Raw genomic sequence first — 15,254 nt, forward strand, 5'->3', positions numbered from 1 at the left:
TACTTCCTATCACAGAAAAAATGATTAAAACATGTTCTCATTATCATTAAGAAACCTACAGATTATTCTCAGACTTGGTTCTGGTGCTGTTTATCTTGGACTAATTTGAAATACAAATATACAAAATTGACAGTTTATGAAAAGTAGTAGTTTAAGGTGTGTAAGGGAAGATCCCCGGGAGAAGGGCATGCAAACCACTCACGCACACACGCACGCAAGGGGTAGTCAGTCATGAGACAGAAAAGGAGGCATGATAAAGTTTACATATTTAATATATCAAGTAGCAAGAGACAATATTAGTATTTTATTAATGAACACTATTTAAATAATATTTACAACAGCTTTATCGGCACATATATGTACATTTGTACATCTAAATATGTTTGGAAAGAAAGGTCAGATATATGATTAAAACAATGTCAGACCAAATAAATCCTGGGTCATAATTTTATCACTCCTAAATTCTCATTTTAAAAAACCAGTAAGGGAAATTTAACTCTATTATTTTCTAAAATGTTCTAATCAACTTGCAGCATAGTAAAACTGAGCTGCCACCACACTGACTCAGGAATTTTAAAGGGAAGCAAATATTTTAGGAATGCAAAACATACCTTTTCTCTTGAAATTTTATATTTGCTTAGAATACAAAAGCACAAAACAAAAGGAATTTCATTTTTTGCTTGCTAAAGGTATTTGAGTACACCTAGTTTTTAAGATGGTCTTCTTTCAAAGAGTTTAAACAAGTTCCTGAAAGGGTCCTGGCAAAAAACTTTTAAAAGCAGACTCCTCGATTTTTTTCCCCTTGATTTCGAAGAGGCTTATCTTAGGTTTCCTTTTGAAATACTTCTTCCAAACTTTCTAACCATGCTCGGCTTTATTTTATGGATGTTTCTTTTATAGTCTAGAGAAGAAATAGAGAGATACATAAATATTGTAAAAGTATAATTCAAAAAGAATTTTCACCATTCACTAAACTTCACAGTTGGTAATTAATGATTTAAAGTATAACACCAACAAAGGAACATTAATACTTTGGCTTGAAAGTAGAAATAGATTTCTCTATATTACAGACTGAAGTTTTAGTGCAGAGGTAACATATGCCCCGCCCATTCCCCAAAGTCACCAAGTGAAGTCAGTGAAAAAACTCTCACATTTACTTCTGTTCTTTTTGAACTAGGAGAGACTACTATGAGCACAGTTCCCTTTCTTTTGTGCACCATCAAATTTTTTTTTCATTCTTTGGATTACTTCCCTGGACTTTGAAACTTCTGTATTTTTCTAACTTAGAAGTATCACTGGAATCAGCACTTCTTAATGTGCTGATCCTGATGCCACAGTCCTTTTTCCTTCCACTGCTACCTCACAAATGGGTTCCATTTCTCTGTGCCCCTCTTCTGGCTCTTTATCAGTGTTCACAACGATTCTCTACCCAATGTAGTGTTGTTACAACTGGAGGGCACTGACTTCTTTATGGGTCTGACTAATCAGTCATTTTCTTGGTCACATTTGGTTTTAGTTCTAGGGGCACATATTCTCTCGACACTTCTTGTTTCTCTCAATGCTCAGTGAACAGAGTTAAGGTCATTTTCACTGATGCGTCCCTTTTTTTTTTTTTTTTTTTCCCTTGGTACTCTGTTAGTTGGAGAAGTTAGTTGCATAGATTCTAAGGAAGGCAGCCCTGGTTCTCTCTTACTTCTTTAGTAATTCCTAATGTGTATTTGGGAATTTTCACTTGGATATCCTAATGGACACAAACCATTCAGTATGTGTGGGTGTGCTCAGTCACGTCCAACTCTTTGTGACCCCATGGACTGTAGCCCACCAGGCTCCTCTGTCCATGGAATTTTCCAGGCAAGGATACTGAAGTGGGTTGCCACTTCCTATTCCAGGGAATCTTCTCGACTAGGGGATGGAACCTGGGTTACCTGCATTAGCAGGTGGATTCTTTACCACTAGCGTTACCTAGGAAGCCCACATAAACCACCTGAAGTTGAGTTAGCTGGTCAGTCATGTCTGACTCTTTGCAACCCCATGGACTATAGCCTACCAGGCGCCTCTGCCCATACGGTTTTCCAGGCAAGAATACTGAAGTGGGTTGCCATTCCCTTTTCCAGGGGATCTTCCTGAGCCAGGGACTGAACCTGAGTCTCCTGTATTGCCGGCAGATTCTTTACCATCTGACTACCAGGGACCTTCATGTTAATACCCTTTTCTAAGGGCTCTGTTATTCTTAAATAAGACATAATTATTTCCCCTTTGGCAAGTACTGTAGTTTAGTATTCTCTCTTACTGTTCTCTCATCTCTCTTTACACATAAGATACTTGATGCATTTTATAGTATTCTTAGAAAATAAGCATATTAGGAAACCCAGATCTCTATTATTTGACAATTATCATAAATTTATTATTTAGTTGTAGAATTATGACTTCCTGGAGAATTTTTTCAGGAGACCAAAGGGACTATATATATCTATACCACCTGCATACACACACTATTAAACATTACTAAATATGGCATGCTAAATCAAATAGTCATAGTAAATTTTTCTTTTCAGGACTTCACTGATTTTTAAATTTGCATGAAAGACATTTCCACTAAACTTAAGGAACTCCTTGTGGCCACCACAAGAAGTAATGATTTATCAATGCAGCCTGACAACGCTATTGAGAAATTTTATATTACTCCAATGAAAAAGTGTTGACAAGAAAAAAAGTAATAATAGTTTTCATGTTATTCTCAGTATAATCACTATCTCATGAACTCCCTTTAAAAATTCCAAGTACTATAATCATAAGTTCCTTTAGGGAAGAACCAAACTGAGTCTTAATGATCTCTATATTCATCACAGAACCTAGCACATAGTGAGAATGTAGTAAATAAATACTTCCTAATTGAAGTCTTAGGAACTATAATGTCAGAAAAATGGGTCAGGACACAAAGGCCTAGGAACTGACGGGCACTATACACTCTAGTTTCATGAAGATGTTTTGTTACCATGGACTCATGTCACCTCTGTAAGCAACTGAGGGGATGTTGTCACCAGATGTGGTTGCAAAGAGTTGGACACAACTGAGCACAACACAAGCACAGTCACTGCCATCAGCATTCTTTTCAACTTGCTAACAGGAGTTAAAATATGATTACAACCAGATATAGACTTGAATCTCCCAATAATTGCACAAATGAGTCAGAGGCCAAATTACTAAAAATAATAGGCAAAGAGAAAAATTTCAGATACATTTACAGATATAGTTTATCTGTAAACCTATTAAGTAATATAGCTAATTATATCAAATATTAGTTAAATTAATTACCCACCCTTCTGCAATATAAGGCAGTTTCTATAACCAAAAGGGTACAGAATGTAGAGTCAGGAGACCCAGTTCTGAGTTCTGGCTCCATCAAGAATCTCTTTGTGGTCTTGGGTAAGTGTGTTTTCTATTTTGTGTCTTAAGTTTTCTTATCTATATCAGGGGTAGCCACTCACTATGTAATAAAGGTGATGAGTATATAAAAGGAGATTCTTATGAAAGCACTGTAAAAATGAAGCTTATACATGTTAGTTAACCATTTATTAAATATCAGAATAAGAGCTGAGACATACCCATAGTTGGTCTGTTTTCTTGTAAGTGCTTATCACTTGAATTATCTTGATGAACACGCTTGGCAGATCCAGAATTTAACTCAGCAGTTAATGAAGTATTTGATGCAGAGCTTCAGGGGAAATTTTTTATTTTAGTAAAGCATTCTTTTATATCTCTAAGTTCAAATACATATTCTACGTAAATTATGACTAAAGAAAAAGTGAAATACTAAATATTATGTTGTAAAATCCCATAGAAGTAACTGGAAATACTAAGTAAATTTTCGGCCCATAGGAGAATTCGGCTGTGTGTGGTTTTAATGTGTATTCAAATCAGAGATTATGATTAGAGGTATATGTCACAATTCTTTAACAGAACATTTCAGGGTGCTATGTTGAACTGCATGCAAACACTGTTATTCAAAGTGTAGAGATAAGGAGCTCACTCCAAGAGGTGAAACACTAAGCTCAGATTATAATACCTCTTATCTGGGGGATATAAACAAGTGAGATTGTTTGGAAACCTTGTTTTTAAATCAAAGCATGATAATAACTGAGTATCTCTCTCTGATTATTGCAATTATACAAAGCAAAATGAAAAGAATATCAGTCTCATGCTATTAACGGATCAAATTTCTATCTTAATTTGAGTTGACAAATTACTGAGCACCTACTGTGGCTTCATGTCACAAAACACACAAGTGAATTAGGGCATAAACAACCCATGTCCTGAAAATTTACATAATAGATATATGGTGGGGTGGGGGAAAAATAAGACACATAAAATAATACAAGACAGAGTAAAAAACAATCTGGCAGGTTTTCAATGCTGTAGGTTCCTGATTTCAGAAGAAGAAAGAAAAAGGGAAGATTCTGTGGATGGGATGAGTTTACTCTGGGCCCTGAAAACAGCGATCCAACCCTTCCCAGTCCTACAGAGGTCAAGTTTCAGCAGGCAGCGTTGGAAGTCAAAGTGGAAGATCTCTTTCTACACTGATTCAAATAAGCTAATTTTAGGAAAATTTCTTGCAAGTCAAGATATTCTACACCATTTTACAAGTTTATACTAATCTGATTGTCTGTTGGATTAACAATTAGAGACTTTTCCTTATGGCAACAACTTGTTCTGGGAATCCTAACCATGTGGGAAAGTGATGAGGGTTTATGTCTGTGGAACAGCAGAATATGGGTTAGTTATATGGTCATTCAAAATAGTCAGAAATGGCAATTTAATATGCTAGTAAAGAAAGACGGGTATAAACTCAGTGAATGCTGGGAAAAATAAGTCAGCCTGTGTATCTAAATTTTTTAGAGCCTGTAAGAGAAATGATCATGGTGTTCATAATGGTGATTTACCAACTCTGTTCAATAATGCAAATAATGCCTTCCCAAAATGGTTATAGAGAAGTACCTGCGTCATCAAACTAAATTCATTTGTAGAAATTCTCTATTCCTAAATGGTACCAAATAAACTAAATTATTATAAATCCATTTTGGATACTAAAGCACACATTTTTTATTTTATATATATAAAAACATATACATTTATAAAATCAAATTCTTTTTTGGTCATTTGGTAATTTTTTATTTCTTCAAGTATAAAGATCAGTGTCATTGGTTACTTTTGATAAAGTTTGTTTTTCCAAACAATTTATGTTAAAGTTGTCTTAATGATTTTATGGTATGATTCTTCACTTTGGCTAGTTCTAAGCCTTTTGTTTTCACTTGAAAATCAGGGTTTTACTTGAGTAAAACTCACATTTCTAGGAATGAAATCAAAGCCTAATAAAATAAGTTATATATTTATATAAAAGTAAAACATTTAAGTATTTTTAGGATTTAGTCAACTAATGAAACATTTGTTATAAATTTCTGTAAGATTTATTTTAGATCATAAGATAAAAAGGCCTAACATTGTTATAGGTACAAATTCAAATTATTTTAAAGACTATCTTGAGAAGAAACCTAGAGAATATTCTAGCTGTGTGCCAAATATATTTCCATAACTATTAATAAAAGATTAGCTCTTCATCTCTGTACATAGGTGGAATATTTCTGCTTAATAAATGTAATGCATCTCATATTCTTTCAGCTGAGATAATTTCTAATTGTAATCAAAGACTTTTTTCAAAACCAAAAATGTATGCACATGTGAGACCATTTTGAGTGCCAAGAAAGACGGTGGAACAAACAAAAAACCAAGCAACCAACCAGACATAAAGCAAACAAAACCTCAAATTAATAAATATAATTTATAAGTAAAAATTTACATATGTATTTTATTTGTATATTTGGCAAATTGATTCAGTTAGTTAAAATAGTCTGTTAGAATGATTAAGAAATGGAAATTATTACATATCTGATATTCTCAATTTAAGTAGTACTAAAAAATTCAGTCTGGTAGGTTTTTGGAATATCCAGTGCTTCTGGATGATAATGTTTTGTTTTTTTTTGAAAGAAAAACTGACAAAATAGATAAATAAATAACTATACACATGGAGCCATTCTTTATTTTTAAAAACGATAATGATATATACACACATCTAAATATGTATATAAAATTGCTAAGTGGAAAATACCAGAGTTTATTACTCTCAAGCTCATGTAGGTTTAATAGGGGGAAAGGAAGATTTTTAAAAAAAAGTAATTATGTACATTTCTAACATTAATCTCTTTTAACTTTAGTTAATGGCAGGATCTAATTATTGGTACCAGAGGGAATGTACCAGAGCAATTAATAGGCTATGAGAAATCTTACTTTATTTGTCCTTTAATATTATTTCACAATATTAGATGTTTGTGTGGAAGCCCTTTAATTTATCTAAACCCACTCCAAATACACCATTTATATACCTGGATATTTTTTGAAAAATCATTTCATTTTGATAATGTCTATGTTTGCATTTCGGTTATTCTTAGTTATAAACTTTTGTTAGATTTGAGTTAAAACAGCAGGGCATGTTACCAGTGAAGAACAAGTAAAGTCTCCAGCACTAATTAATGAAAAGAGTAACATGACTGACATAATAAAAATTAGTGAGAAGATGGATAAAACAGATGATGGTGGTTAGCTAGGCTCAGTAAATGATTGATTCCTATATATAACAAATTACACAATTCAAATTAGTGACATAGCAAAATACAAGATTGTAACTGTCATGGATAATCAGAGACATTCAGGAAAAATCAATCCATGAAATTTAAACATAAACATTCCAAGACTCTACTGTACTCTGGAGAAGAAAGAACAGATGTTGGATGCAGCTATGAGATCACACTCTATGTGGCACAAAAGAATAGGCTATTTGTAAATTTGTTAACATTAGCCCAGATGATAACAGGTCCACAGTGGAAAAAAGGAAACTTAAAAAAAAGTTATCTTAAGATTGTATACTCTTCTTTCCATAATCACATACTAAAGAAAAAGAGTTAAAGCAAATCAGATCCATTTTATAATTTAACCACTCACTATATCTTTTCCTGAATTCAGTGTTCTAGGATATAAAGAATATATAATAAACTTCATGTCATATAACAATATATTTAAGATATTTTTCCCTGTCTTTAACTTTTAGCTGCTTTACTGCTATTTACCTGGGTATGTTGCTTGGTATTAATGCTGCCTGCAGTTTGCAGTGCTTCTTGAGCCTATGTTCTCTTATCTTTGGTCAGTTTTGGAAAATTATTAGCTAGCATCATTTCAAATACTAGTTTTTTTTTGTTTCTTTGTTTTTGTTTTTACATTTTTTTTTCTCATTTCTTTCTGGGACTCAAAATGTATACATGCTAGGTCTGCTGTGTACCACAGATCTCTTTTTTGCTCTTCTCTGTATTTTAATCTTTTTATTCTTTTGTACATTAGTTTGGACATCTTTTTATTAACCTATCTTCTTTAATCAACCCTATCTTTCTTTAATGAAAGTTCACTAAACTTTCTTCTGTCATACCTAATTTGTTAAATTGATTTATTGTGTTGCAATTTCAGTAAATTTTATTTTTCAGCTCTAGAATATCCATTTGATTCATTTTAATAGAATCCAGTTCTCTGGGAAATTATCATCTGTTTTATTGAACTTAATCACAACTAAATTTAAGTCCCTACCTGATAATTTCAGTATCTTCATTACCACTTCTCTGTTTTTTTCTCTTGATTATCAGTCATTTTGTCCTGTCTCCTGGCATATTTGGTAACTTTTGCTTAAGTGGTAAACACTGCATATGAAAAACTGGAGAGGCTGGAGATCATATATTCTTCAGAGATGATTAATTTTCTTCTGGCAAGTGGGCAGAGAAGGAATTCAACTGGTCTAAATCTGTTTCAGGTTTTCAAGAACCAGCCTATTTCCAGTTTGCCCTATTCCTACCTAGAGCATAGGCCTGCAAAGATTTCAAATAACACCCTGGGTGTTTAACGGGGCTTCTTCTCATGATGATCCCTAAACGGTAATTTTTGTATCCTGGCCCCATGAGAAGATCAAAACCTTGTTTATTACTTTAGCCTTTTGGTAGCCACTTTTAGCTTGGTTTCTTGGTCTTTTATTCCATGGAGTTTAGAAACTGGTGAATATGCTGTAGGCAAAAGTTACACAGGATAATTTTGCTTCCCTAGCTCAGAGAGGTGCTGATAGCACTAGGCTTCCATTTTCTGCTTGACCTCTATATTTGATGCCATAAATTGAGGAGTCTGATGCAAATGCTGAATGGAAAAAAGAGGCAGAGAAAGTCTAGTTCTCCACAAGTTGTTTTCCATTTTTCTGGGATCTTAGACTCTCAAGTCCTGGCTGTGTTGGTTTTTTCCCCAGGGCTTTCAATCAGCTACTGGTTGAATTTCATTAGCTTTTATAATTGCTCCTGATGGAAAGCCAGGTCTGATATAAGCTACAATGTCATAGCCAGAAACAAAAGTTTATTTACTTATCACATTTTAACCAGATATCAAAATCCATTAAAACATTATAATTTTAGGACTGAAGAAATTCAGTAATGTCTAAAGGGAAAAATACCAAATGAGTAAAAGTTGTCAACAGAAAAAACTTAAAATAACTTTTTTGAAGGCCAGAAGATGTTTAAATTTATTTTAAATAATCTGAAACATGGAACATCTTATGCAAATATCAAGTGAAATATTTGGGCTTTATCAAGATCTTTGATAATATAAAAGTAGTGCCACATTCAGAGCAACTTATTATATGTATGCTCACATGTGAATTGCCAGTCTAATTTTAATAAAAAGAGCTGTAGGAAACAATGTGTAAAGATGATCTTACATACACACAAAGATCAAAACAGTTTATATTTAAATGTACCTTACTAGTTTCCGTTTCCTTCTGGCAGCAGCAGTCATTGCCATGTAGGATGGTTCTATGCTTGGTATAGGCAGAGGATGTTTGGTTGAGATTGAAGAAGGGGCAAGCCTGTATATTAAATAATGAAAAATAGAGTAATTTTGATTTGTACTATGGAGAAAAAATGGGACATATACTCCCATAATTTGAACAGCACCTTGCATTAATTGATAAAGGAAAACACTGTTCAATACTATAACCTTTCTTTGATTGCCTGAGGTTTTCTTTTCTCTTTTTTTATACCACAGATGGACATCAAGAGATTTCTGCAGCCCCACAGCATAGAAAAGTGAAGGTATCATTCTTCCCATAGTTAGATTAACTGTGAATATACAGATTAAGTGAGAAGGATATGTTTTTGCTTGGATGACATGTAGTCAACCATACCTTATATTTATGACTATTTCAGAGCAAGTTGAGAGGCTTGTTAATATCAATCGAAACTGTGGTATTTCTTTTAGTGAAGATATTAATGAATAATAATAAACATTTGATAATCCACCATTGATAGTTTGTAATATCTAATGCTGAAGTATGAACAAAATAAATATATCTTAAGGTTTTCTCTAGCCTAATGAGAGCCAATCAACTTAAGCTTCAAAATTAAAGACTTCACAATATTGTGTTAGTGGATTAATATTTAATGAAGGTAAAACACTGACTTTTGTAATCAAGACAGCATACTTCATCTATGAAATAGATCTTAAATATACCTACAGAGCAAAAAGAAAGCCAGTAGTTTAAAGGCTATATAAATAAAGAAGAATTGGCAAATACTCCTTTGTACCTTTGCAAAATGTTATTGTTTGGTAGGGATTCTTGTTCAGGTAGTTCACTTTCCAAGCTCCTGGTATCTTCACATATAAGAAATGTAGACTTTAAATCTTCCTGTCCATGTTCTTTTCTCATGCTGAGAGGGATATCTACTTCATACAACATTTTCAAAGAATTATCACTGTTTATATTTGAGCTGATGGTCTGAAAACTGGTAGTATGTAATGGTTTTAATAAGGTCCCTGTAGATGGATTTTGATAAGTTTTTCTACAATTTTCTGGAGTATACACAATGGGCTGAAGGTCTTTGCTGAGGGAATCATTAAGCTGCATATTTTCAGACTCTACAGACGTTTGGGTATGTTTTATGTTCAAGGGAGAAGGCATTAATTTTCTTCGGGTTCTTTTTTGTGAAGGAATTTTAAGCAGATTAGATTCACCTGGAGATGTGCCTGTTCAACAAAATTAAAAAGAAGCTCAATAATGTTTCCTAAATAGTTTTCTAATAACCTTATCAGTTAAAAGAAGAAAAAAACCCTAATAATAAGCATATTTTATGTTAAATTAATAAAAATTTAAAATAAAATAAGTCAGAAAGAAAAAAGCTATTGCTAATGTCAATAAACTCATTATAAAGCAATTCTAAAACAGAAAAAAGCACTAAATAGCAATATCAATATGAATTTATAAATATAGCTATCTTGAGATACTGGGCAATTATGACAACAAACTCCAGAAAATGTATACATTTCTCTAAGGATCAGTACTTGACCTTCTAAGTCCATAAGGTTTTTTTCTATGTCTGTGAACCTGTTTCTGTTCTGGACAATCAGCAACAAACAATAGAATAACGGAAATAAAAAATATATTAGAGGGAACCAATAGCAGAATCAGTGAGGGTGAAGACAGAAAGGTGGAAATAACTAAAGCAGATTAGAATAAAGAAAAAAGAATGAAAAGAAATGAAGACAGTCTTACAGACTCTAGGACAACATTAAGTGGACCAGCATTCGAAATACAAGGGTCCCAGAGAAGAAAAGAACAAGAAAGGGTATGAGAACCTATCTGAAGAGATTATAGTAGAAAACTTCCCTAATGTGGGAAAGGAAATAGCCATCCAAGTCTAGGAAGCCCAGAGAGTCCCCAGCAGGATATACCCATAGAAAAATATGCTAAGACACATAATAATCAAACTAACAAAAATTAAATATAAAGATTAAAGGCAGCAAGGGCAAAGCAAAAAATAACATACAAGGGAACCCCCATAAGGCTAACAGCTGATCTTTCAGCAGAAACTGCAGGCCAGAAGGGAATGGCAGGATATACTATAAAGTGATGAAAGGAAGAAACTTACAACCAAGATTACTCTACCCAGCAAGGATCTCATTCAGGTTTGATGAAGAAATCAAAAGCTTTACAGATAAAGCAAAAATTAAGAGAATTCAGCATCACCAATCCAGCGTTAACAACAAATGCAAAAGAAACTTCTCTAGATAGGAAACACAAGAGAAAGAAAAGTCTTATAAAAACAAACCCAAAACAATAAAGGTTTTGGTAACAGGATCACGTGTGTGCACTCAGTTGCTTCAGTTGTGTCAGACTCTTTGGAGCCTAATGAACTGTAGCCCATCAGGCTACTCTGTCCATGGGATTCTCCAGGCAAGAATACTGGAATGAGCTGCCATGTCCTCCTCCAGGGGCTCTTCCCGACCCAGGGACTGAACCTGCGTCTCCTACATTTCCTGTATTGTAGGCTGATTCTTTACCCACTGAGCCATCCTTAACAATAGTTACCGTAAGTGTAAATGGGTTAAATGCTCCAACCAGGCTGATTGTATAAAATAAGACCCTTAAATATGCTGTCTATAAGAGACTCACTTCAGACCTAGGGACACATACAAACTGAAAGTGAAAGGCTGGAACAAGATATTCCATGCAAATAGAAATCAAAAGAAAGCAGGAGTAGCAATACTTGTATCACATAAAATAGACTTTAAAATAAACAATCATTACAAGAGACAAGGAAGAACACTACGTAATGATCAAGGCCTCAATCCAAGAAGATATAATGATTATAAACACGTATCATTTTTTATATTCAATATTCAAGTGATAGTATATATTATTTGTCTTCCTCTGATTTACTTCGCTTAGTATGTAATTGCAAGGTCCATCCATGTTGCTGCAAATGGCATTACTTCATTCTTTTTTTTATGGCTATACACTCTTATTCTGAGTAACCTCTTGCCACTACTTTCTCAATCACCTGAGTCCAAAATAACTAGATTTTTACCTTTTCCTTGCATTTCCCAACCTTCACCAATCTTGCCTTAGTTAAAACATAATTCTGATCATCCCATTTTCCTGATTAAAAATGTTTAGTAATTTTTAAACAGAAACATACTATACAAAGACTTTTAGTAGGATAATTCTTGTCCCTTGCTCTAATACTTAGAGACAAATGGTTTTGTGTGAACTCCCACAATACTAGACATGATTAAATATTTAAGCAAATAGAGATTTCTCACTTTTTTTTAGTACAAAATAATGACTTGATTACATAAATAATAAACTTGATCAGCTTCAGTGAACTTATGCTGCGTTTAATTTTTTTTTCTCCTTTGCCTATTTCATTCTGGTAAACGTCATGGTGCCTGACACAAAGTAATTCTGCATGAAGTGTGCTGTTAAGGGAAGAAACTATAATGTGTATTTTACAATATAACAATAACTTAAATTACACTGAAAGTTGAATTAAATATGTGCTATGTAAATATTTCAACAAAACAGTTCAAACTTTCAACCAAGTTAAAAAATACAGTTATAACAATCAGCAAGAGTACATGCATTATTCTTATTACATTAGTTGACAATAGACTGCTGTGGCTAGGTTGACAATCACCCTCTAGGAAATATAATTTAAAAACAGGAAGAAAAATATGATCCCTATTCTACTAAGGAATTTTACTTTTCTGAGAACTAGATAAATGAGATCCAGATCTTAAAATAATTTTCCACTCCCTTTAACATGACATTTGTCAAATTTTCCATTACCAGATATTTTTATACTAATGCTGCAGTGTAAAGACAGTTACTTTTCTCCACTGTGCTGCTACCACCAATTTGGTGGCTATTAATAGCTGGAAGATTAACTTCTTTTCCCATGAGAGGCAGTAGGGGTATATAGAGGATAGAAAACTATATTGAGGATGGAGAACTGAATTGGAAGTCAGGAGACTTGGATTCTATTTCTGGTTTTACCAACAACACACTGAGTGACCTTGGGCAATTCACTTGAGCAGTATCAGTATTAATGCCCCCTAGAAAAACAGGGATATTACCTTTCTATGTACAGGGATTTTTTAGGATTAGATAATATCTATAAAATACTTAAGGTTCAAGGAAAGGCCCTAGAATTATAGGCTTCAACTGTTAGCATTATGATATTCACAGGGTAAGCTGTAATTTGCTCTTCAGTATTCCATCAGGTGGTTCAGTGGTAAAGAATCTGCTTGTCAGTGCAGGGATGCAGGTTCAATTTCCTGGGTTGGGAAGATCCCCTGGAGAAGGAAATGGCAACCCACTCCAGTATTCTTGTAAGAAAAATCCCATGGATTAAGGAGCCTGGCGTGCTACAGTACATGGGGTTGCAAAGAACTGGACACAACTGAGCACATTCCATCAATACCCAATGCATGATTATCACCAAAAGAATACATTTCAAACAATGTTTTGCTTTCAGTTCATGGAATACCCAGTTTATAAAATACCCAGTTTGTCAAGGCTGATGATAAACTGTAAGAGAAACCAAAGGTATTATTAAAGAAGAACATCTAAGTATTATTTGAACACGCAGGCTTCATAACAACATTGTAAAATTCAGAACACACAGGGCCATGAAATCTCAAGGGATAAGGATTATCCAGAGTAACTATTTTTCTTGCCCAGATCTACGGAGAGAGAACCGCTGGAGAGGCAGTGAGCAAATTCCCATGATAGTGGACCACATTTGCTCTATTGCTTATAAAGAGTATGAGAAGGGGGCACTATCATAATACACCAAAGAAATATTGACCTGTTCTTTGGGATAATCTAAACATACATCCAGTATCAAATGTTGATATGATCAAACATTATCTTTAGCCATAATTCTGCTCTCGTTAGGATATATTAATAATCTGAAGGAGAAACATGAAGATGCGGCTGATAATGGATTCACACACCACTGTTTTATTGAACCTGAAAGAAGAGATGCTACAGACACACAGCATGTACAAAATACAAGTCCAGGAGGTTCTTTTCTTTTATCCTCTCAATTAAGTACAGATAAAATAATAAGAGAGCAGAAATCTAATAGATAAGTAGTCCTGAATTGACTACTTAGACTGACTAGTTACTAAAAAATGTTCAGAAGTTAATCAGATCAAAGTAAGATTTAAAGACTTAAATAAAAATTCAGCAGTCAATTCACTGAAACTATAAGCATATGACTCCTTTTACTCATACTCATTATGACTCCATTACTTATAATTGTATAAATACAATTTATACATTATATATACTATATATATATTATATATATAAACTATATATAATATAAACTATATATAAATATATATATTACACATATATAATAAATAGTCATTCCCCTGTAGTTAGGTAAAGGAATACTTGAAGTGGGTATAGCAAACTAGAGAGTGCTGGGCTAGGGGCTGTAACAACTACTGGATATGCTAGGTGTATAAGAGAGATCTGCTGTACTTTTCCATTACAAGATGTGCAGTAACTTTCCAGAAGAGGAGGCTTAGGCATCTGTAGCTACCACAGATTCAGCCTGGGAAAATACTATCTAAGAAGATTCTGTAATTCTTGAGCTTATAGTGGAAATGAAAAAGAAAAAACCTGGAGGAAAATGATAATTCCTTTAAAAAGGGTCCCTAAAACAAGAAAAGAAATCATGTAGTTACGGATTTTCAGAACAAGAGGTTCTAACAGGCAATGTTAGGTAATGAAATACCTCAGTAATGGAGGTGCCACACAAGAGGTGATGGGACATTAAAAATGCAGTTTTATAAGGTAGGCTCATAAAACTGGGATGGAAAAGACTGGCAGTTGCTTGGGAGGATAGCAAGTCTTCTCTCTAGGGTCTCTCCATCTAAGGAATCAGCCTACTATATCATATACCAAGCACAGAAAATAGTAGGTACCCTACAGTCTGAAAAAATTTGTTACTTGTAGACCATGTCTTGGAACTTAATTCTCCAACAAAAAGTGTAGGTATACTGCATTTCTATTGCCCTGAAATGGTTATGATCCATGGTTATGTGAATATGACTTCATGTCCAAATAACAACAAAAACCATAATGTTGAGACTGTTAAAAGAAGTTACTACAATTATTTTCAGTACAGTTTCAATGTTTATTTGATTAATGAAAGAAAAAAAAAGTTGTAGTCAGCTATGGAACAAGAAATGTACTCAGATTTTTCTCCTACATGTCTAAAATACTGGTAGCTGGGCTTATACAGACTGTAAATGGGAAATCAAATAGT

The 15,254-nt window shown here is 33.7% G+C and overlaps 1 protein-coding gene across 1 annotated transcript in view; it reads right to left on the reverse strand.

The window, feature by feature from the left end:
- Positions 1-256: 256 nt before the first annotated feature.
- KIF18A (kinesin family member 18A) overlaps positions 257-15,254 on the reverse strand; it is a 79,717-nt gene continuing 64,719 nt past the window's right edge. Inside the window, exons 14-17 of the mRNA XM_069552951.1 lie at positions 9,717-10,155; positions 8,891-8,998; positions 3,606-3,715; positions 257-901 (exon numbers count right to left, since the gene is read on the reverse strand). Of these exons, the coding sequence (XP_069409052.1) occupies positions 819-901; positions 3,606-3,715; positions 8,891-8,998; positions 9,717-10,155 (740 nt within the window). The 3' untranslated portion in view covers positions 257-818. The remainder of the gene's footprint in view (positions 902-3,605; positions 3,716-8,890; positions 8,999-9,716; positions 10,156-15,254) is intronic.

The sequence above is a fragment of the Ovis canadensis genome, chromosome 15 (assembly GCF_042477335.2).
Source record: "Ovis canadensis isolate MfBH-ARS-UI-01 breed Bighorn chromosome 15, ARS-UI_OviCan_v2, whole genome shotgun sequence".
Taxonomy (NCBI): Eukaryota; Metazoa; Chordata; class Mammalia; order Artiodactyla; family Bovidae; genus Ovis; species Ovis canadensis.